The 21,540-nt window shown below is 46.9% G+C and overlaps 1 protein-coding gene across 4 annotated transcripts in view; it reads right to left on the reverse strand.

Moving 5' to 3' along the window:
* LOC140425235 (thyroid hormone receptor beta) overlaps positions 1 to 21,540 on the reverse strand; it is a 322,477-nt gene that overhangs the window by 22,556 nt on the left and 278,381 nt on the right. For all 4 annotated transcript variants that reach the window (XM_072509314.1, XM_072509315.1, XM_072509313.1 and 1 more), the window contains 4 exons: positions 18,950 to 19,050; positions 15,565 to 15,712; positions 13,067 to 13,272; positions 10,686 to 10,832 (listed from right to left, as the gene is read on the reverse strand). In XM_072509314.1, coding sequence (XP_072365415.1) covers positions 10,686 to 10,832; positions 13,067 to 13,272; positions 15,565 to 15,712; positions 18,950 to 19,050 — 602 coding nt within the window. The remainder of the gene's footprint in view (positions 1 to 10,685; positions 10,833 to 13,066; positions 13,273 to 15,564; positions 15,713 to 18,949; positions 19,051 to 21,540) is intronic.

Below are 21,540 nucleotides of genomic sequence, written 5' to 3' on the forward strand. Positions count from 1 at the left end.
CCGCTGATCACCAAACACTCCACCCCCTCTCAGCAACCCAACTACCCTAGGTTTGTTATCATGACAAACAGAATAACCCCCCCCCCCCTCCCCAAGGTAACCAGCCACTGCTCTCTACCCCACTTTGTTCCTGTTAACTAGCATAACTGTTAGCAGCGTGGCCCCCACCTAGGGAAAAATCCAAGTTATACACACAATAAATCAGTAAACAGCCTCCCTATCCCGACCCAGGTTTAATAAAGAACATTTTACAAACCAATCACCCCCCCCCCCCCCCCCCAATATTTCCAACAGTTTCTAACAATACTGTACTAAACACAAAACCAATAACCTGGATAAAAGACAAGGAAATAACAGAGAGATTAGAAAAAAAGAGAAAGAAAGAAAAACCCAACACTCAGGTGTAACCAACAACTTCATTCAGCCTTCCCGCAGTCCGTGTTTCTCTACAAAGTCATTCATCTCCTCCAGCGTGTCGGAGAACCTGACCCTCAGGCAAGCCAGGTACACCATTCCAAGCTGCACTTGGCTCTTATAAAGAACCGCTTTGACCTTATTGAAGCTCGCACGCCTTTTTGCCAGTACTGCCCCAACGTCCTGATAAATTCTGACAGATGGCCCTCCCAGCTACATTTTCAAGTGTCCTTCGCCCACCTCAGGATCTTTTCTTTATCCAATACCTGTGAAGTCGGGCCATGATTGCCTGTGGCGACTCCCCAGATCTGGCTTCTGTTGCAATGACCGGTGAGCCCAGTCCACTTCGGGAGGGTTAGCAAAGTGACCCTCCCCACCAGCTTCCAAAATACCTTTGCCTCATAACCTGTGTCATTCACACCTACTATGCCCTCCGGCAGCCCAACGATCCTCAAATTTTGACATCTGGAGCGATTCTCCAGGTCGTCACCCTTGGTCTTCAATATCTTCTGCCCCTCCGCCAATATCGTCACCTCTGCCTCCGAGGAGGTGATCCAAGCACTATGAGCTGTGACCGTCTCCTCCATCTTCCGAATCATCGGGCCTTGTACCTCCAGCCGTTATTCCACCCTGTCCAGAGTTACCTGAATAGGCTCAATCACCACTGCCAGATCATCTGTGACCGCATGCCTCTGTTTGCTGAACTCTCCACCAAGAATTCCACTAGCCTCTTAGTAGTCCATTGAGAGGGCAGCGACGACACAGGGGCCTACGCCATTTTCTCCCCTCCTGTGACACGAGGGTCTAAGTCATACGAGGATGCCTTACTCGACTTGTACCTCGGGTTATAACCTCGAGGCATCCCATGCCAGAGGAGGAACCCACACTCTCAAACTACACCACTTTTCCACCTGAAGAGTACCCGTTAAATGGGCAAAAAGGACCAAAAACCAAATCCCCAAGCAGGAGCACCTTATTCATAAGTTCATTAAATATAGGAGCAGAATTAGGCCATTCGGCCCATTGGGCTCGCTTCGCCATTCTGACATGGCTGATATGTTCCTCATCTGCTACCTATAATGTTACAGACCAAGAGCTGGATTGCGAAACCAGCCAGAGCGTCTCCACCCTAGAACACATGACCTGGGAGTAGGCAATTTAGCCTCCCGAGCCTAGCCCCCTCAATGTGATCATGGCTGATCCCATCCTGGCCTCAACTCTACTGTCCTGTCCATTATCCATAACCCTTCAACCCATTACCAATTAAAAATCTGTCCAACTACTCCGTAAATTTACTCACTGTCTCTGCATCCACCGTACTCTGGGGTAGCGAATTCCACAGATTCACAACCCTTTGGGAGAAGTAGTTTCCCCTCAAATCTGCTTTAAATTTGCGACCTCTTATTCTAAGATTATGACTTCTCATTTCAGAATGCCCCACAAGAGGAAGCATCAGCTCATGACTATTTTATCCATACCTTTTAACATCTTGTATACCTCAATTAGATCTCCCCTCATTCTTCTGAACTCTAGAGAATATAGGCCTAAACTGTTCAATCTCTCCTTGTATGACAAGTCCCTCATCTATGGAATCAACCTAGTGAGCCTCCTCTGAACTACCTCCAATGCCACTACATCTTTCCTCAAATAAGGGGACTAAAACTGTGCACAATACTCCAGGTGCGGTCTTACCAATGCCTTGTATAGTTGCAACAACACTTCCTTACCGTTATACTCAATTCCTTTTGTTATAAATGCCAACATTCCATTTGCTTTCCTTATTATCTGCTGCACCTGCATGCTTGTTTTCTGTGACTCATGCACAAGGACACCCAGATCCCTCCTCGATAATAAGTTGCCGTTCCATTTTTTCGACCAAAATGCATGACCTCACACTTATCCACGTTAAACTCCATCTGCCCACTTTTTGGCCTCTACCCCCCCACATGAGCCAAGTCTTTCCTCGTGACCTGATTTTGGCCCACTCTCCTAACCTATCTATATCCATTTGTAAAGTTCTTATTTACTCACTGCAACTTACTATCCCACCTATTTTTGTGCCATCTGCAAATTTGGCTATAGATCCTTCTATCCCTGTATCCAAGTCATTAATATAGACTGTAAATAGCTGGGGCCTCAAGGACCAAACCCTGTGGCACCCCACTAGTTACATCTTGCCATCCAGAAAAAGACCCATTTCTCCCGACTCTCTATCTCCTGTCCGTCAGCCAGTCTTCTATCCAAGCTAATAAGTTACCCCTAATCCCATGTGATCTCACCTTGTGAATTAACCTGTGCGGCACCTTATCAAACACCTTCCGGAAGTCCAGATATACTACATCTACAGGATCCCCATTATCCACTTTGCTTGTTACATCTTCGAAGAACTCACGCAAATTAGTCAAACATGATTTGCCCTTCATAAAACCATGCTGACTCTGATGGATGGCGCTTTGGCTTTTCAAATTCCTGATATTATGTCCTTGATAATTGATTCTAACAATTTTCCAACAACTTCTAACAATCTTTCACCGTTCACCTCATGGACACTACTGGAAGTCCCTCCAAATTATTTAACACCCAATGAGAAATTAGGACATTCACAATTACTACTCCTTATAAATGGTGTACACCTGGCAAGGGAAACCTCCTCCTGGACTTTGAAATGAGTAGTTGCTGCTGTGCCATTCTTGGGGACCCTGAGTAAATGTCAGCCTGTTCACTGAGATCATATACTGGTAGGACAAACTACAGTGAGCCTGAACAGTGGGGAGGGTGGAGCAGAGGCTGGACAGTTAAGGCAGACTAAGGGAGGGGGGGCGGGGGGGAGAAAGGGAAGGATGAAGCGGAGGCTGGACAGCGGAGGCAGGTTGGGGAGCGGGGGTGGGAGGGAAGGATGGAATGGAGGCTGGGCTGTAGGTGCAGGCTAAGGGGGGGGGTTGGGGAAAGGGATGGAACGCAGGCTGGACAGGTGAAGCAGGCTAAGGGGGGAAGGGGGTGGAAGGGAAGAGTGGAATGGAGACTGGATAGGTGTAGCAGGCTAAGTGGGGAGGGGAAGGGTGGAGCGCAGGCTGGACAGGGGAGGCAGGCTGGGGGGGGACGGGGTAAGAGGGGAAGAACGGAGAGGAGGCGAGACAGGAAATGCAGGCTAAGTGGACAATGGTGGAGCAGTGGCTAGACAATGGGCCGGCAAAGGGAAGAAAGGAAGCCAGATTGCCTGGGGCTTGTTTAGAAGTCATGCATGCCTTGGCACTTTTGTCGGGTGTAGGAGGTCTATCCATCAGTGAGCAACATGGAAATATGGGTAAAGGTTGTGGTTGGTAAGTTAAAGAATTTGTACTCATTCCCAAGGGTTTGAATTAGGGTACTGGGAGGCAGAGGATACAGTGAGAGGAGTGACTTGGATCAGGTCACGAGGAAAGACTAGGCTCATGTGGGGGGGTAGAGGATAGTCCCATGGGGGTGAGGGTCATGGAAAGTCGGGATGCAGCTGGCCTTGAGAACAGGAGGTGTCAGGGTCAGGAGGTGCATGGGCTCATTGACAGTGATGGGAACAGGAGGGGAAGAACAGGAACGTCCACAAAAATTATAACTGGGTCCAGGGTAACAGAGGGAGGTTGAATGATTACAGGGCATGAGGAATGATAAGGCAGTGATTGTGTAGTAGGATGGGGGAAACTTAGTGCGCAACAGGGGGAGGGTAGAAAGTGATTGACGCACTGGCAAACCTCACATACACCATGTTGAAGCTGTCATGTTTGTTACACAATTTGTAAAACCTCTCGAGCATTCAATATGGGAGGTCCCTTGTTAGGCGGCAGGAGTTAATTCTTCATTTTTGGGGGCATGTAAACGAGCACCCTTGATAGAGTATGGATTTATTCATAGTTTTGGGTGCTAGTTGGATGCATGTAGCTGAGAGATAAAATGATTAAAAGTGTCTTGACTGTGGGAATCCAGTCACTGTGTCACGTAATGAATTAGCCATTGTATTCAGCACTAAGAATGTTCTTAGTTAAATCAACTAATCAGTTACAGCAAGGTCTCCGGGCCCAGCTGTGTAACATGGAGCGCGTGAGAAACATAACAGATAATTTTCCTGAGACTGCGCACGCAGACGCTGAGATAGTTTTGATAGGCACCAGTCAATCTTAAATAATGTCCAACGTTTGATTAACAAATCATCCTCGCAGTAACAAACATTCATTTGAACAAACCAGGTGGTCTCAGCTGAGAATTAGAAACTATTGAGAGTAAATGAGGGGTTAAACCAGAGATACAAATTCCCTTTAAAGTAGAACCTCATGGTCGAGGTCTTTGTTCCTGAATCATCTATCTGTTTGTTTGTGTTAGTATTTTCTTTATGTTTTCTGCTTTTTGCCATTTGTTTTTATGTATTGTTTGATATTTTATTTCTAAGTTTTCATTCAGTTCTTCAAGTGTATTCAAGTGAATAATTTGCAATAAAGTCATATTTTGACACCTCCAATCAACCGGACTATTGAGTCTTATTAGAAGGTAAAATAAGAGTCCCAACAACCCTATTAGTTATTAGTCCACTCCCTGGAAAACCAGACTTAGCTGAGTTCTGCGACAGCAGTGCACCCCTCCCCGATGAACTCAATGCATTCTATGCTCGGTTCGAGCAGGTATCAAAACAATCCGGTGTTGAGTGCCCCAGCAGCACATAACTCACCCGTACCCACCATCACAGCTTCCAAAGTCAGATCGGCCTTCCTGAAAGTGAACCCTCGGAAGGCGACAGGTTCGGACGGGATCCCTGGTCGTGCACTCAGAGCCTGCACGGACCAGCTGGCAGAGGTGTTCGCGGGCATCTTTAACCTGTCCCTACTCCACTCCGAGGTCCCCACCTACTTCAAGAAGACCACCATCATACCGGTGCCAAAGAAGAACCAGGCAACGTGCCTCAATGACTACCGTCCGGTGGCCCTGACTTCAGTCATAATGAAGTACTTTGAGAGGTTGATCATGAAGCGCGTCACCTCCATACTCCCAGGACGCCTAGATCCACTGCAATTCGCATACTGCTGCAACCGGTCCACATCAGATGCCATTTCCCTGGCCCTACACTCATCCCTAGAGCATCTTGACAACAAGGACTCCTACATCAGACTCCTATTCATGGACTACAGCTCCGCCTTCAACACCATAATCCCAGCCAAGCTCATATCAAAGCTCCAAAACCTAGGACTTGGCTCCCCATTCTTCAACTGGATCCTCGATTTTCTGACCAACAGACCACAATCAGTAAGAATGTACAACAACACGTCCTTCACAATAGTCCTCAATACCGGGGCCCCGCAAGGCTGCGTACCTAGCCCCCTACTCTACTCCCTATACACACAAGACTGCGTGGCAAAATTTGGTTCCAACTCCATCTACAAGTTTGCTGATGATACGACTATAGTGGGCCGGATCTCGAATAACGACGAGTCTGAACACAGGAGGGAAATTGAGAACCTAATGGAGTGGTGCAGTGACAACAATCTCTCCCTCAATGCCAGCAAAACTAAAGAGCTGGTCATTGACTTCAGGAAGCAAAGTACTGTACACACCCCTGTCAGCATCAATGGGGCTGAGGTGGAGATGGTTAGCAGTTTCAAATTCCTAGGGGTGCACATCTCCAAAAATCTGTCCTGGTCCACCCACGTCGACACTACCATCAAGAAGCACAACAGCGCCTATACTCCCTCAAGAAACTAAGGAAATTCGGCATGTCCACATTAACCTGTACCAACTTTTACAGATGGACCATAGAAAGCATCCTATCTGGCTGCATCACAGCCTGGTATGGCAACTGCTCGGCCCAGGACCGCAAGAAACTTCAGAGAGTCGTGAACACCGCCCAGTCCATCACACGAATCTAACTCCCATCCATTGACTTCATCTACACCTCCCGCTGCCTGGGGAAAGCGGGCAGCATAATCAAAGACCTCTCCCACCTGGCTTACTCACTCTTCCAACTTCTTCCAGCGGGCAGGAGATACAGAGGTCTGAGAATACGCATGAACAGACTCAAAAATAGCTTCTTCACCGCTGTCACCAGACTCCTAAATGACCCTCTTATGGACTGACCTGATTAATACCTGTATGCTTCATCCGATGCCGGTGCTTATGTAGTTACATTGTGTACCTTGTGTTGCCCTATTATGTATTTTCTTTTATTCCCCTTTCTTCCCATGTACTTAATGATAAGTTGAGCTGCTCGCAGAAAAATACTTTTCACTGTACCTCGGTACACGTGACAATAATCAAATCAAATCCAATCCAGTTCTCATATCGAGGTTCTATAAACCAGCATTGCTCCTTGACTAATGGATTGCATACCAGCGAGAACCCTTCAAGGTCTGGAGCTGCTGTACATTGTGGACGGATTGGCATCTGCTGCTGTTACAGGCATGGATGGTGAGATGGAGGGAAGCAGGTGGATGCCTCGAAGGATGGTGGATGGCAGCAAAGCTCCGACTCCAAACCTTCATTCTCCTGGGTAAATGGTCATGGCTGACAAGGGATACGTGATTAATGCTTTCTATGATTGCAAGGCAATGATCTCTCCTCCCGGCTGTTTCGGCAGCCTCCTCCTCAAAGCTGGTTAGGACTTGAATATTGAGAAAGCCGCTGCTGGTTTGAGCCTGCACCCTCCTGTTGGGCAGAATTTTCCGAAAAGATGGCATCATGTCAAGTTCTGACTGATCTTCTGACACTTTGTCATAAAAAAAATGAGGGGGACGTGTTTTGTGCCGTTACGCTAGCGGGGTAGGGCGTCAGAGTCAGCAAGCCTGGAATGACGCCCAATCTCACAGTGCAGTTCAAGGCCCCTTTCCACATTCTTACCCCCGCCCGCCCCCAGACATTGTTATCCCCCACAGACATGGGGAACAACCCTTCAACACAGAGGGCCAACTTCCTTCCCACCACTCAGTGGGCAGATTACTGCCCCCCACGCATCAGCGTACTGTCCAGCCATGTCCCTCACCACCCGGGAGCTATACTCACCTCTAAGCCCCCGACGTGGTCATCACGAATGTTTTCCGTTTTGGGAAACCAGTAAGGATACCCACTGGTGTGCGGGGGGGAGGTTGGGGAACACCTGGTGTCCCCGGAAGCAACAGTCTTAAGCCGTTATTGAATATTTCACAGAATCCCAGAATAATACGATGCAGAAGAGGTCCTTTGGCTGATTGAGTCTGCACCGAGGCATGAAAAACATCTGACCTACCGAACACCATTTGCCAGCACTTGGCCCATAGCCTTGAATGTTGTGACGTGCCAAGTGCTCATCCCGATACTTTTTAAAGGATGTGAGGCAACTGCCTCTACCACCCTCCCGGACAGTGTATTCCAGGTCGTCACCACCCTTTGGGTTAAACAGATTTTATCTCATCCCACTAAACCTCCTGCCCCTCACCTTGAACTTATGTCCTCTCGTAACTGACCCTTCAACTAAGGGGAGCACCTGTCCATGCCCCTCATAATCATGTACACCTCAACCAAGTATCTCCTCAGTCTTCTCTGCCCCAGCGAAAACAACCCAAACCTACCCAACCTCTCTTCATAACTTAGTTGTTCCATCCCAGGAAACATCCTGGTGAATCTGGAAGCAGATACATTAATGACGTTCAAAAGGCATCTTAACAAACACATGGGCACAAGGAAGTGCTGAGGGTTTTGGCCAAGGTTGGTATCATGACCTGTACAGGCTTGGAGGGCCGAAGGGCTGATCCTGTGTTGTATTGTTCTTTGTAATCTCCTCTGCACCCTGTCAAGTGCAGTCACATCCTTCCTATAATCAATTTTATAAGAAGTTTTCTGCGGTGCTGGTCCGCTGCTGGTGAGGGTATTTAATGAGGAAAGGGAGCGGGGCGTTCTTCCCCAACAATGTCACAGGCTTCGATCTCATTGAGCCTGGAGCGGGAGACAGATCCAGAACAATGCGGGTTTTTGAGATCTTCCTCGTCTTCCGCCGGCAGCGTGGTCAGGTTCAGGCCCAGCATGAACTTAATCACCATGGATTTTAATTGATTATAGGAAGGATGTGACTGCACTTGCCGCCGCAAATCCCATTATGGCCCTCTTGCTAGAATTATCAGCCACACAAGAGAGGCGTCAAAATCCTTGCTAACTTATATATTGGTAATATTTTTGCTTCTTTTGACTCTCTCTCTCAACAATATGGTCTGCTCCACAAACATTTCTTTGGCTACTTGTAAATCAGAGGTTTTGCGCACAAACAAAATCACTTAGTTTCCTTTCTTGCCCCCAAATCACCGATAGATATTGGGCTGGATGACTTCCGGTGGTGGCCATGGAGTGAGTGGTCGCTTATTTGGTAGCTCCCGCTCGATCGCTTGGATTGCCGAGTTTGAGGGCGGGGAGAATGCCTGCCGCGGCGAAGGAGCTAAAGGGGTTTATGGAACAGGGGAGGGGGTGGTGGTTAGATCCGTGGAGGTTTGGAAGACCAAGAGCGAAGGAATTTTCTTTTTTCTCCCATGTACACAAAGTGTACTCCCGGACTGATTTTTTCATTTGAATAGGGCTTTGCTGGTGGGGATGGTGGATGCGGAGTATTCGGCAATTGTTGTGTCAGATCATACCCCACATTGGGTGGATTTACGGGTGAGCAAGGAGGGGCGTCAGCGCCCGCAATGGAGTTTGGGTGTAGGACTGTTAGTGGATGAGGAAGTGTGCGGGTGGGTGAGGGCGGTCACCCAAAATTATTTGGAGATAAATGACATGGGGGAAGTTTCGACAGCAACGGTGTGGGAGGTGCTGAAGGCAGTAGTTAGGGGGGCAGCTGATTTCGGTACGGGCTCATAGGGTGAAGGTGGAGCGGGCAGAGATGGACAGGCTGGTTAGGGAGATTCTTCAGGTAGACAGAAGGTACTCGGAGGCCCCGGAGGCAGGGCTGTTGAAGGAGCGGCAGAAACTGCAGATGGAGTTTGGTACGATATCCACAGGGAAGGCGGTGGGGCAGTTGAGCGGCGATATGTGAGTATGGAGAGGAGGTCAGTAGGATGCTAGCACACCAGCTCAGGAAAAGGGAAGCGGTCAGGGAGATAGGAAGAGTGAAGGACAGAGGAGGGAGCACAAATTTTGACCCAGCGGGGGGTGAACGGGATATTCAAGGAGTTTTATTGTCGGTTGTATGAGTTGGAGCCCCCAGCTGGGGTGGAGGTGATGAGGCAGTTTTTGGAGGGTTTGGAGTTTTCAAAAGGTGGAGAAGGGTTGGTGGAAGGGTTGGGAGCCCTGATCGGGATTGTGGAAGTAGTAGAGGGATTGGAGGCCATGCATGTTGGGCAAGGCCCCGGGACCAGACGGATACCCAGTGGAATTTTATAAGACGTTTTCTGCAGTGCTGGTCCGCTGCTGGTGAGGGTATTTAATGAGGCTAGGGAGCGGGGCGTTCTTCCCCAACAATGTCACAGGCTTCGATCTCATTGAGCCTGAAGCGGGAGATGGATCCAGAATAATGCGGGTCACACAGACCAATCTCCTTACTAAATGTAGACGCCAAATTGCTGGCCAAAATTCTGGCCTCGAGGTTAGTGGACTTCGTTCAAGGGTAATAGGGGAAGACTAGACGGGGTTTGTCAAAGACAGGCAGTTAACGGCCAACGTTAGAAGGCTCTTGAATGTCATCATGATGCCCTCCCAGGGAAGGGAGGTGGAGGCACTGATCGCTTTGGACGTGGAGAAGGACTTTGACCGGGTGGAGTGGAATTATCTGTGTGAGGTCATGGGACGGTTTGGGTTTGGGCAGGGCTTTGTTGACTGGGTCCGATTGCTGTACCAGACTCCAGTGGTGAGTGTGCGGACAAACCGGGAGAGCTCAGACTACTTTAGACGGCACCGCGGGACAAGGCAGGGATGCCCCCTCTCCCCACTGTTGTTTGCCTTGGCCATAGAGGCATTGGCGATGGCGCTGAGAGCGTCAAAGGATTGGAAGGGGCTAGTCTGGGGTGGATGGAACACAGGATCTCGTTATATGCAGATGACCTACTGCTGTATATTTCTGACCCTTAAGGGGGGATGGAAGAGATTATGCGGATCTTAGGGGAATTTGACCGGTTTCCAGGGTACAAATTGAACATGGGTAAGAGCGAGGTTTTTGTAGCCATTTGAGGCTGTTCTCCGCTTATAGTCAGGTAGATAAGAATGGAACGAGGTGAGTGAGACCCACCCAGCTGGATGACAATGGGGAGCTGCGATAAATATTCCATCAAAAAAAGTATAAGAAATAAAAATCCTACCTCACAGAACATTGGTAGCTTTTTGGCAAAATCCACGACCCTTGTAATTGCGGGTGTGATAATTTTTGTAAACTCACTGAACGCTTCCAAGTCTACCTTGCTCCCTTCAGGTGCATTCACTATTGGCGCTTGCCCGATATCTTCAGGCTGGAGAATGAACAAAACGATACAAGCAATTATTGATTCATGAAATTATTTTCGTCTCAATATTACTGTGCTGTTCTATTATGGCAATAAGTAGTAATACCGATCAAGCAATCAACATTAAGTTTGCCACATCCTCCATGCACCATCAACTGCTTTTTAAAAATTCAGTTTCATCCCTCATTTCTTTCAATGAAGGAGCTGACATGCTGTCCTTTGATTTCAAGGATGTTGGGTGGCACTTGTTCAAAGGGTATTGAGTTAAAACGTTGGAATGTTTGGAAAAGGAGGAAGTCCATTAGGTCTTTAAAACCAGGCCTAATAGATCAACCTCATCCAGTGGGGTTGTCAGGTGAATCTAAATCTGTACATTCTTTAGCTGCTGGGCCTGCCAACCAGCATCTGGCCACAAAACTCACCTTTGGCTCATTCACTCACAACCTCCATCCCAGCTGCAGCCGAGTCTGCTGCCTTATTTCAGGACCGGACACTGTGCTGCACATGGGAATTCCTGGGTCTGCAATAGATTAATACAGCATTGTGTCCAAGCCTGGAGTAAAGCAACAGGGTCACGAAGGAGTTATGGTCAAAGAACATCAGGGAGCTGGAAAGTGTGTGAAAACTGACGTTGGTCAGAGAGAAGAGATGGAGAAGGATGTGCCACTGAAGTGAGAGGATTAAGGTAAAGGGGAATAGGAGAGGTTAATGAGGGATTTTTGAGGGAACTTTGTGGTTTGCTCACCTATGACCCAGAAGAATATTATCCAGTGGTTGGTTCACTGACTCGGGGGAAATTTGGAAGAACATCATTTGGAATAAATATAATGGCAGATTCTGTGCCTGTTCAGGCATCAGTTGGCAAGTATAGTAAGTCCCCATTTTTAATAGCCCCATTCAGTACTGCTTTGTTTTAGCATTGCGGACTTAATGAGACTGCATGTGCACTTAGTGTCTGAATTTCCACTTTAACATAGTTTTGCACCTTGGCCAATGTAGTGTGTGTGATCTGATCACCAATATTTTTGCGTGTCCTCTCCTGCTCCTAGATTTATTTCCTGCTCCCTAAGCCTCCAGTTTACCGCTAGCTTCCCCAACCTTCCAGCTGGCAGTTCCTCTTGCGCCGTCACTCGCTTCCTCCTTCACACCGTCTCCTCCCTTCTCTCTTGCTCACAGCAAGGGTTTGGGAAAGGGAAGCAGGAGAGGCAGGGAGCAGGAGGGTCAGCCAGCTGGAGGGGTGGTGAGTGAGAGGGAGCAGGAGAGGAAAGGATCTAGCGGGAGAAGCCGGGGAGCAGGAGCCAAGTAGAAAGAGTTAGCATATTTCATATTTGTCCATTTATTTTATTCTAAGCGTTATTTCATTTATGAAGACAGAAATGTGGGAATGTGCAATGTATAACGTTTAAAACATTTTTCTCTGATAAAAAAATGTCCTGCAGAATCTCTTAGATTGGTGTTATTGGAAAAACTCGATTTGTTTTCACAACTCAGTTACAATGTTAAGTGAATAGGTGAATAGTTGCGAAAATGAGTTTGATAATTAACTAGAAAATAGGAGAGAAGACCGATTAATCATCCCAATAAGACAACCTGTATTGTACTATAATTCTAAGTCTCCATGAAAAATGTTACCCGATCTTATCCCCTTTAAAAAAAAATTTAGTGTACCCAAATCATTTTTTCCAATTAAGGGGCAATTTAGCATGGTCAATTCAGCTACCCCGCACATCTTTGGGCTGTGGGGCGAAACCCACGCAAACATGGGGAGAATGTGCAAACTCCACACAGTGACCCAGAGCTGGGATCGAACCTGGGACCTCTGCGCCATGAGGCAGCAGTGCTAACCACTGCACCACTTATCCCCTTTTTGATACTATTAAGCCATAGTTTCTTGCTGTTTTCCTGTTGTACTAGACCAAAACTTGTCGGCTTCACATTCCCACCTCAGGGTTCTGACTCATGTGATTATTAGGTCAACTGCGTGAACGAGAAAAATACATCAACACTCACTTTTATTTCAACTGTATTTTAAGCATCTTGGTACTGAAGAAAGTTTTCAGATTCTCACAGCTTCTCTATTTATCTGTGGAAATAGTTATCTTCTCAAATCCTTTTGTTATTAAGGGTGAATATCACCAAAATGCTTGCAAACTATAGAAAAGCAAAGGATACTGCTTCTTTTGTGAATGCTCAAAATGAACAAATTCTTCCAATTTTTCATCCACTGCAGAGAAACTCACCAGAAACTTTCGCTTCTGTTTCCAATGACTGCCTTGAGCATTGGTGCCCATGTGGGCCTCTGTTACGGTTCTGATAAGTTCCCATTCCTCCTCGGTTGGCTCAGGTTTGTTTACAAGTGTCTTTGTCAGTTCCTCACGACGTCTCTTTTCTCGGTTTTCTTCTATTAGTTTACGTTTCGCTAACCGTTTACCATCATCCAACACCACTGATTACACAAAGAAACCAATACAACGTTAGCACTCATCCGTCTACATTGCAGTCATTATCTTCCCTGATGTTACTACATTAACATATTACAATAATATTACTGATGTCAGTTTCACAGGTTCTCACTGCAGTGATTTCAGGAAGTTTTGTTGGAATCATAACTGTAAAGGTTTACAAACTGCCAAGATTTCACAGGTTAAAAGGAAACCACAAAAGAAGCAAGTTTGAATTAAAAAAGACAAAAAATTCTTAAAAACAAAAAGTGCAGCAGATTGAACAGTAGCTGAATCCCCTCTCTCATCACCTGAAACATTTGCCTATTTTTCTGTTTTGGATGCTATTTATGCCTCCTGAGCATTTCAAACGTTTGCTTTACACTTCAGGAGAGAATTCGAAGGGTTATGCGCTTTAATTTTAATTGCTGTGGTACAGTGTACAACAATCACCTGATGGGGAAGGGACAGTGAAATAAGTTATTTTTACCGATTGGGAACATTGCAGACGACACAAAGATTGGCTGAGTGGTGGATAGTGTAGAGGACAGCTATAATCTCCAAAATGATATAGATGCGTTGGTGGAATGGGCGATAAAGTGGCAGACGATTTTAACACAAAGAAGTGTGAGATGATGCATTTAAGGAGGTCAGTTATAGGGAGTACACAATAAATGGGAATATATTAAGAGGGGCAGATGAAGTGAGAGATCTTGGCATACAAATACATAGGGCCCTAAAGGCAGCAGTTCAAGTAGACTATGGGCATAATTCAACTAAATGGGATCAAAGTCAATAGCGTTTAGCAGCGTGTTTGCGCCGCAAAATGGCTATAAAACTCGACTCGCATGAAATAAGGGGCCTCAGTGGGGGACGCGCGCCTGAGGCCGAACATAGCCCCGTTTTCTACACTGAGGAACTCCGATCGCCGGAACTCCTCAGTATAGTGAGAGAAAATGGTGTCCCAATGTCTGAGGCCCCCAACGCAACCCCCGACCGTCCCCCACCGCAAGTCCCAATGCAGTATAGGAGGGTCCCCCCCCCCCAAACATATGGGTTCCATCCCTCTCTATCCCTCTCCTCCCAGGGCACCCCCTGCCCAACTGCCAGCACACAAGAAATGCCAGCTTGGCATGTTTGCATTGTTAATCTGCCAGCTGGCAGTATCATCTGGGCACCTTGGCAGTGCCAGGCTGGCACCCAGGCTACCAGTGCCAGGGGGCCAGGGGGATATCAGCAGTGCCAGGGTACCATCCTCCCCAAAGGACATGCATTTGAGGGCCTCCAATCTCCTGGGAGACCCCACGAGTGCCGTTCCGTCTGGTCCCCATTTGTGGAGGTCTCCAAGGTGAAGGAGATAGATCCCACGCCTTGGGTAACTCAGGAATCTGCACATTAAAGTGAGACTAGCTGTCTCTCTTCAATATATAGATTTGCTAAAAAGTGATCCCGGCCACGTTAGATCTCACGAGGCGTTGCGGGCAGGTTAGATCCCGGGAGCGGGAACTCCTGGCTTCTATCGGCCACGTTGCGCCGCAGCCAGCTGCTTTTCGAGCGCAGCGTGGACGTTGGATCACGCCCAAGGTTGTAAGGAAAGCATATGGAATGCTCTCCTTCATTGGCAGAGGTATAGAATATAATGTTGAGGTAAGGGTATAATGTTGGAGTTGTGTAAAACACTGGTGAGGCTACAACTGGAGTATTGTGTCCAATTCTGATCACCACATTCCTGGAAGGACATAATTGCTCTGGAGAGAGTGCAGAGGGGGTTTACAAGAATGATGCCAAGGCTAGAAAAGTGTAGCTACGAGGAGAGATTAGATAGATTATTGTCCTTGGGACAAAGAAGGCTGAGGGGTGACTTAATTGAGGTGTGCAAAATTATGAGGGTATGTGATAGAGTGGACAGGATAAAATTGTTTCCCTTGGTGGAGAATTCTAGAACCAGGGGACTTGGATTCAAGTTAAGCGGCAGAAGATGTAGAGGGGACATGAGGAAGAACTTTTTTTTTTTTAAACGCAGAGGGCAGTAGGTGTCTGGAATTTGCTGCCAGAGTTGGTGGTGGAGGAGAGACCCTACACTCTTTTAAAAAGTACCTGAATCTGCACTTTAAGTGCTATACACTACGAGGCTATGGACCAGGTGCAGGAAGGTGGGATTAGAAAGGGCACCCAAGTGTCCTCGGACTCGAATGGACAAGATGGGCTGAATGGCCTCCTTCTGTGCTGCAAAATCTCTGTGGTTATAAAAGTGGAAAACAGAAAATAGCTAAAATATCAATATGAATGTTGCTTACAGTCAGTAGCCATGCCAACAGCAATGCACTTTTTGAACCGGCATTCCTGACATTGATTTCTTGTTACTTTGTCGATGATGCATTCACCCTCATATTTACAGCTGTAGGCTGGGTGAAGGTTTTTCTGTATGGTTCTCCTGAAAAAACCCTAGACAAAAATAATCAGGATTTAGAAGGTACTCTTTCCTTTAGGTCAGCATATTATTTTATGAAATTACATCTTAAAAATAGAGGGGATAGTATCCCAAGATCTTTCCAGTTCACAACTGTTGGAAATCTAATAGGAGTGCACAGGAAATACCACAAATTAGGCTAGGACTACACCAAGATGATTGTGTGACTCAAAGGATTAATGTTCTGGCCACCCATTGTAATGCCAGAAACAATAGGCATGACTCCAATGCCCTTAGACTTTCACTTGGCAAGTGCCTCATTGGTTGTGTTAAACCAGTGCATCAGATGACCAATTGGTGTTTGCAGTGCACAACTAGGAAAGATTGTGCAACGTCTTTAAGTTTTGGCTACTTTATAAAGTTGCTCCATGATAAAATGTTTTACCAGTCCAGACGCTGAGGGCCGAAAGCAGTGAAGATATTTTAAAGAAAAACCTGGGTGGGCAGTCAAGAGTGAGGATTTGAAAGGAGAAATAAGCATCTTGAGATGCTGAAAGGGGGAGAAGGTGCCAGAGGAACACGAGGAAAATCCAAGGTGTGATTCTAGGGTTTGGAAGGTATTGTCACAAAGCTTTCTACTGTGTATCTGGCAGATGCACTGCAGCTACTGTGCCTCAGGATGGATGGAGCGAATGGTTAAGATGATGGATAAGGTGCCAATCAAGCAGACTGCTTTGTCTTGAATGGTGTTGAGCTTCTTGAGTGTTGTTGGAGCTGCACTCATCCAGACAACCAGAGAGTGTTCCATCACACTCCAGACTTGAGCCTTTCAGATGGAAAACGGCTTTAGGGAGTCAGGAGGTGGGTTACTCACTGTAAAACACAGCCTCTGACCTGCTCTTTTAGCCACAGTATTTATATGGCTGGTCATTAGTAACCCTCAGCATGCTGATGGTGGGGAATTCAGCTTTGTCAATGATGCTGAATGTCAAGGGAGATGGTTCAGATTCTCTCTGGTCATTTCCTGATATGTCTGTAAAGTAAATATTACTTGTCATTTATCAACCCAAGTGTGAATGATGTCCAGATCTAGACAGGATTGCTTCAGTTTCTGAAGAATTGTGAATGGTAGTGAACATTATGCAATCATTAGTGAGTATTCCCAATCTGCGTATGATGATGCAGGGAATGACATTGATAGAGCAGCTAAAGGTGGTTGGACCTAGGACATTACCCTGGGGAACTCCTGTACTGATACCTTGGGACTGAGATGATTGACCTCCAACAACTACAATCATCTTCATTTGAACTGGGTATGACTCAAACTAGTGGATTTTCCCCCCTCTGATCTCCATTGACTCCAGCTTTCCTTGAAGTCGCGCTCAGTCAAATGCTGCTTTGGCGTCAAGGGCTGTCACTCTCTCCTCACTCTGGAGTTCAGCTCTTTTGTCCATTTTGGACCAAAGCTATAAAGAGGTCAGGATCCAAGTGGCTCTGATGGAATCCAAACTGTACATCGGTGGGCAGTTTAGTGCTGAGCAAGTGCTGCTTGATAGAACTGTCAAAAGCATCTTTCACAAATTCACTGACAAATGAGAGTAGATGGGTGGATTGACCTCATTGGATTAGTTCTCCTTTTTATGGAAGTCATATCTGGGCAATTTTCCACAGTGTTAGGTAGATGTCAGCATTGCAATTATACTGCAACAACTTGGCTAGGGGCGTGGCTAATTCTGTAGCCGAATAATCAGTACTACTGATCGAACATTGTCAGGATCCATAGCCGTCTAATACATCCAGCGGTTCTTTGACATCATGTGGAGCAAATTGAATTGGCTGAAGATCTGTGATGCCAAGGTCCTCAGGGGGAGGGAAAGTCAGATCACGTACTTGGCAATCATTCCTGTTCCTATCGCTTAAGCTCCCTGAGCTGCAAACAATGACCACAGATATGGTTGTTCAGGAAGGCAATGCTCTCCACCAACTCGCACATGCTGCATTTATGGCACATCAACCATGTCTACCCAACTTTATTTATTTATTTCATTAGTCAATTTTAATTGAATCAATTTTTTTTAGTTTTATTATCAATTGGTTTATTTAAGTAAGAAGTTTTACAACACCAGGTTAAAGTCCAACAGGTTTGTTTCGATGTCACTAGCTTTCGGAGCGCTGCTCCTTCCTCAGGTGAATTCACCTGAGGAAGGAGCAGCGCTCCGAAAGCTAGTGACATCAAAACAAACCTGTTGGACTTTAACCTGGTGTTGTAAAACTTCTTACTGTGCTCATCCCAGTCCAACGCCGGCATCTCCACATCATGGTTTATTTAAGGTACGTTACTAATGTAGTAAAATAATAGACTTCCTAACCTACAGGCAAAAGAATAACATTTGCTAATAAACAATTTGATGCAGGACCCTTTGGTCCCCCATCTGCACCGTACTCCATCTTTAGTACTATGTTAACAAAGCACTCTTTCAGGATCATTCTGTGCTCCTCACTGACCCTCCATTCACCCCATCACCAACTTCACTTTTCTTTACAAAGTCCTCAAAGATGTTGTCATCTCCGAAATCCATCTTTCCTGTAACTGTGTTTGGAACGAAGTAAGGTTCCATCTTGCATTAGCACTGCAATAGCACTGAAACACAATGTCAAAGTCACAAATGACACCCTTTATGATTGTGATCTTATGGAAATATCCCTTCTCACCTTTCTGTGATATGGCGACATCAGAGATGGCTGTCAGTTTTTTTAATTTTTCCAATTAAGGGGTAATTTAGTGTGGCCAATCTACCTACCCTCTACATCTTTTGGGTTGTGGGGGTGAGACCCATGCAGCCACAGGGAGAATGAGCAAACTCCACATGGACAGTGACCCGGGGCTGGGATCGAACCCAGGTCGTCGGCGCTGTGAGGCAGCAGTGCTAACGTACTGCCTTGGCTGTCAGTTCTACCCAATAACTAACAGCGACTGTTAACCACATTATACTTTATTAGTATATTAAAATCCAGACCATTGTTCATGAAGTATACTAACTGTGTAATGGCTCATCAATTTGACATAGAATACAATGTTCAGGGCTGCTAGGAAATCTGCTGCATGTCTTTTCTGGAGTAAAGGAGGAATGTCAAGCAGGTGAGGTTGCATTGGGGAAGGACTGTGCCTCTTTCATGTTCTGCTTTACTTGTATATACAGGGTAGAGTTGGCCGTACCTGGATTTAACTGTGGAACTGTTTGTGAAGGATAAGGTGACTCAGAGTTGCTTACCTTACACCCTTCACAAGTGATACAACGATAGTGATACCCTGTGGCCTTGTCAGCACACACAACACAAAGCTCATCCTTGTCCAGATAGCTTGGTATATAACCTACAAGATGACATAAACAGAAATAGTTCAGTGCTACAAAAGTCTACATCACTGCAAAATATCAAACAACACCCCCCAAGTCCACTGAGGATGCCTGCAGAAAAATGTGCAAGGTACATGTTACAAGCCTGCAGTTCCGCCAAAACCACCAGGCAAACCTGATAAATGGAGAGTCTGCAGTTCTGTGTCAGTAGAGGCACTGGCGGAATTCAATGGAAAATGTTTCAAGTTCATTTGTGGTGGGTTTTTCAGGGAGTTTCACGCATGCTCGGCTGGCGAGTTCCCCACTGGTGTCCAATGACACTTAGTAACTTTGTTGGGTCCTGGGGAGTTTCTCAACGGTTAAGCCCACACTTATATCAGGCTGCCATTTTGAAACGGTGCGCCGATATCTAAGTGAGCTTACGGGTCCACCACACCCCCCACCTATGGCAATGTCACCCTCCCACACATAGAGGCACTACCCCAAACATACCCCAAGTAAGGACACCCCATTGTAGAGTTCCTGGAGGTCCCCTCTTCAGGTCCCCCCACTCTCCTTTACAGGACCCTCACCCGCCATCTCCCCCCAATCTCCAAAGGTCTCCACTTCAAACCCCCCTCCACCCTTCCTTCATGGGCATGACCTCCCAAGGGCCCTGACCCTTGGCACTGCCACCCTGGTACCCAGGCAGTGCTCCTTCCAGATTGCCAACCGAGCACATTGGCAGTGCCAGGTGGCAGCTCTAAGGTGTCAGCTGGGCAGTGGCAAGGTACCTGCGTTCTGGGGGAGGGCCAGGGGGCCAGAGCCACCCTGCTCTATCCCTGGCCACCCAGGGGCCTCCAATGGTCCCGGAGACTCCCCGGGTGTCATTCCACCTGATCCACATTGTTGTGGACCAGTACTGATTGGCGTCTGGCTGCAGCCTCCCTAGGGGAGGCCGGTGGATCAAGGGAAGCCGACAGATCCCGGGTACACAGGCCTTAAGTAGGTTTAAAACCTACTTTAGCAAGTGTCATAATATTCACTCATGTTCATAATGAGATACAGACAGGCAGTGATGGACACACCCAGGAACCAATCACCACACAGAATACAGAACAACCAATCACCAGACAGGACACTACAGGGTACATTACCAGTATAAAACACACGAGGCAGGAAGGCTCGGCCTCTTCGTACTGGTGATAGCTGTAGCCCCAGTCAGGGTGTAATGTACAGTCAGCACCTACTGCACATGGCACAGAGCAAGTCTGGGCAAGCCAGACCAAGGTTAGCAAGCTTAGATTAATAGAGTGTCGACCCACAGTGAACTGTGTACATTACTCGGCAAGTTCAATAAAGCAGTGTTGAACCATCTACAGCATTGGAAGCCTGTTTTCAAGTGATGCTGCATCGAGTTGCAGTCCGTGTTAATCCAACATATATAACACTTCAGCAAGCGCTGTTTGGTCCCGCCCCTTTTGGAGTTCTGATTCTGACACCTCGCAGGACTTGGGTGTATTGTGCGACATAAAGATGTAGTTAAATTTTGTCAATCATGTCACACATGTCAAGTGATGGAGAAACCACAAGCAGTGATAAAACCAGCACCCTTAATACATATTCTAGCATTTGAGGAACCTTTTACAAGGATCCTAATTGATTGCGTAGGACCGCTTCTGTAGCCATCTGGGATGGCCACGTCCCGATTACAAAATGGACAATTGGAAAGAATGCAGGGAAAACTGGACAATACCGAAAAAGCAAGTAGGTGCAAGGTCTGTCTGTTGATTAGAACTGTATCTCTCAAACAGGACCGATACTGCAGAACCATTTCCATATTAATGAGCCATCCCCGGGAACAAAAAGGCAACATTTAAGTAAACAATGCTAAGACAGACACCCCGGCGCCAGAGGAGACTAAAACAAAGCAAACCAACGCTCTCCTAGGACACGCCCAGCAACCAGGGAAAATTTTCCCGCCCCGATTATCTGGTCCAATATGCAGACGACTTGTTACTACAGACAGCCACAAAGGGAGAGCACATTTCGCTTCTCGCCGAACTCCTAGGACTCCTCAAAGAAATTGGTTGTAAAGTCAACCCCAAGAAGGCCCAGATTTTGAAAGAGAAAGTGATTTACTTGGGAACAGTGATCACTCATGGTAAACGCGAGATCGAGCAAACGAGAATTGACTCGATCGTCAAATTGCCCCTTCCCCATAATGTCTCAGCCCTCCAGTCATTTTTAGGACTGGTTGGCTACTGCTGAAACCATATTGACGGTTTCGCCACTAAAGCAGCGCCCCTTTCCGAACTTCTCAAGAAGCAGGCACCTTGGGAATGGCTTCCACAGCATACGGATGCCGTGGATGCTTTAAGAAGAGCACTCAGCACAGCCCCTGCAATACAGGTCCCAGATCCACTTTCCCCGTACGCTACCAAAGTAGCAAGCACCGAAAGAACCCTTTCAGCCGTACTCCTCCAGGAACGCCACGACCAATTATGCCTCACACGTGTTAGACCTGT

The sequence above is a fragment of the Scyliorhinus torazame genome, chromosome 6 (genome assembly GCF_047496885.1).
Source record: "Scyliorhinus torazame isolate Kashiwa2021f chromosome 6, sScyTor2.1, whole genome shotgun sequence".
Taxonomy (NCBI): Eukaryota; Metazoa; Chordata; class Chondrichthyes; order Carcharhiniformes; family Scyliorhinidae; genus Scyliorhinus; species Scyliorhinus torazame.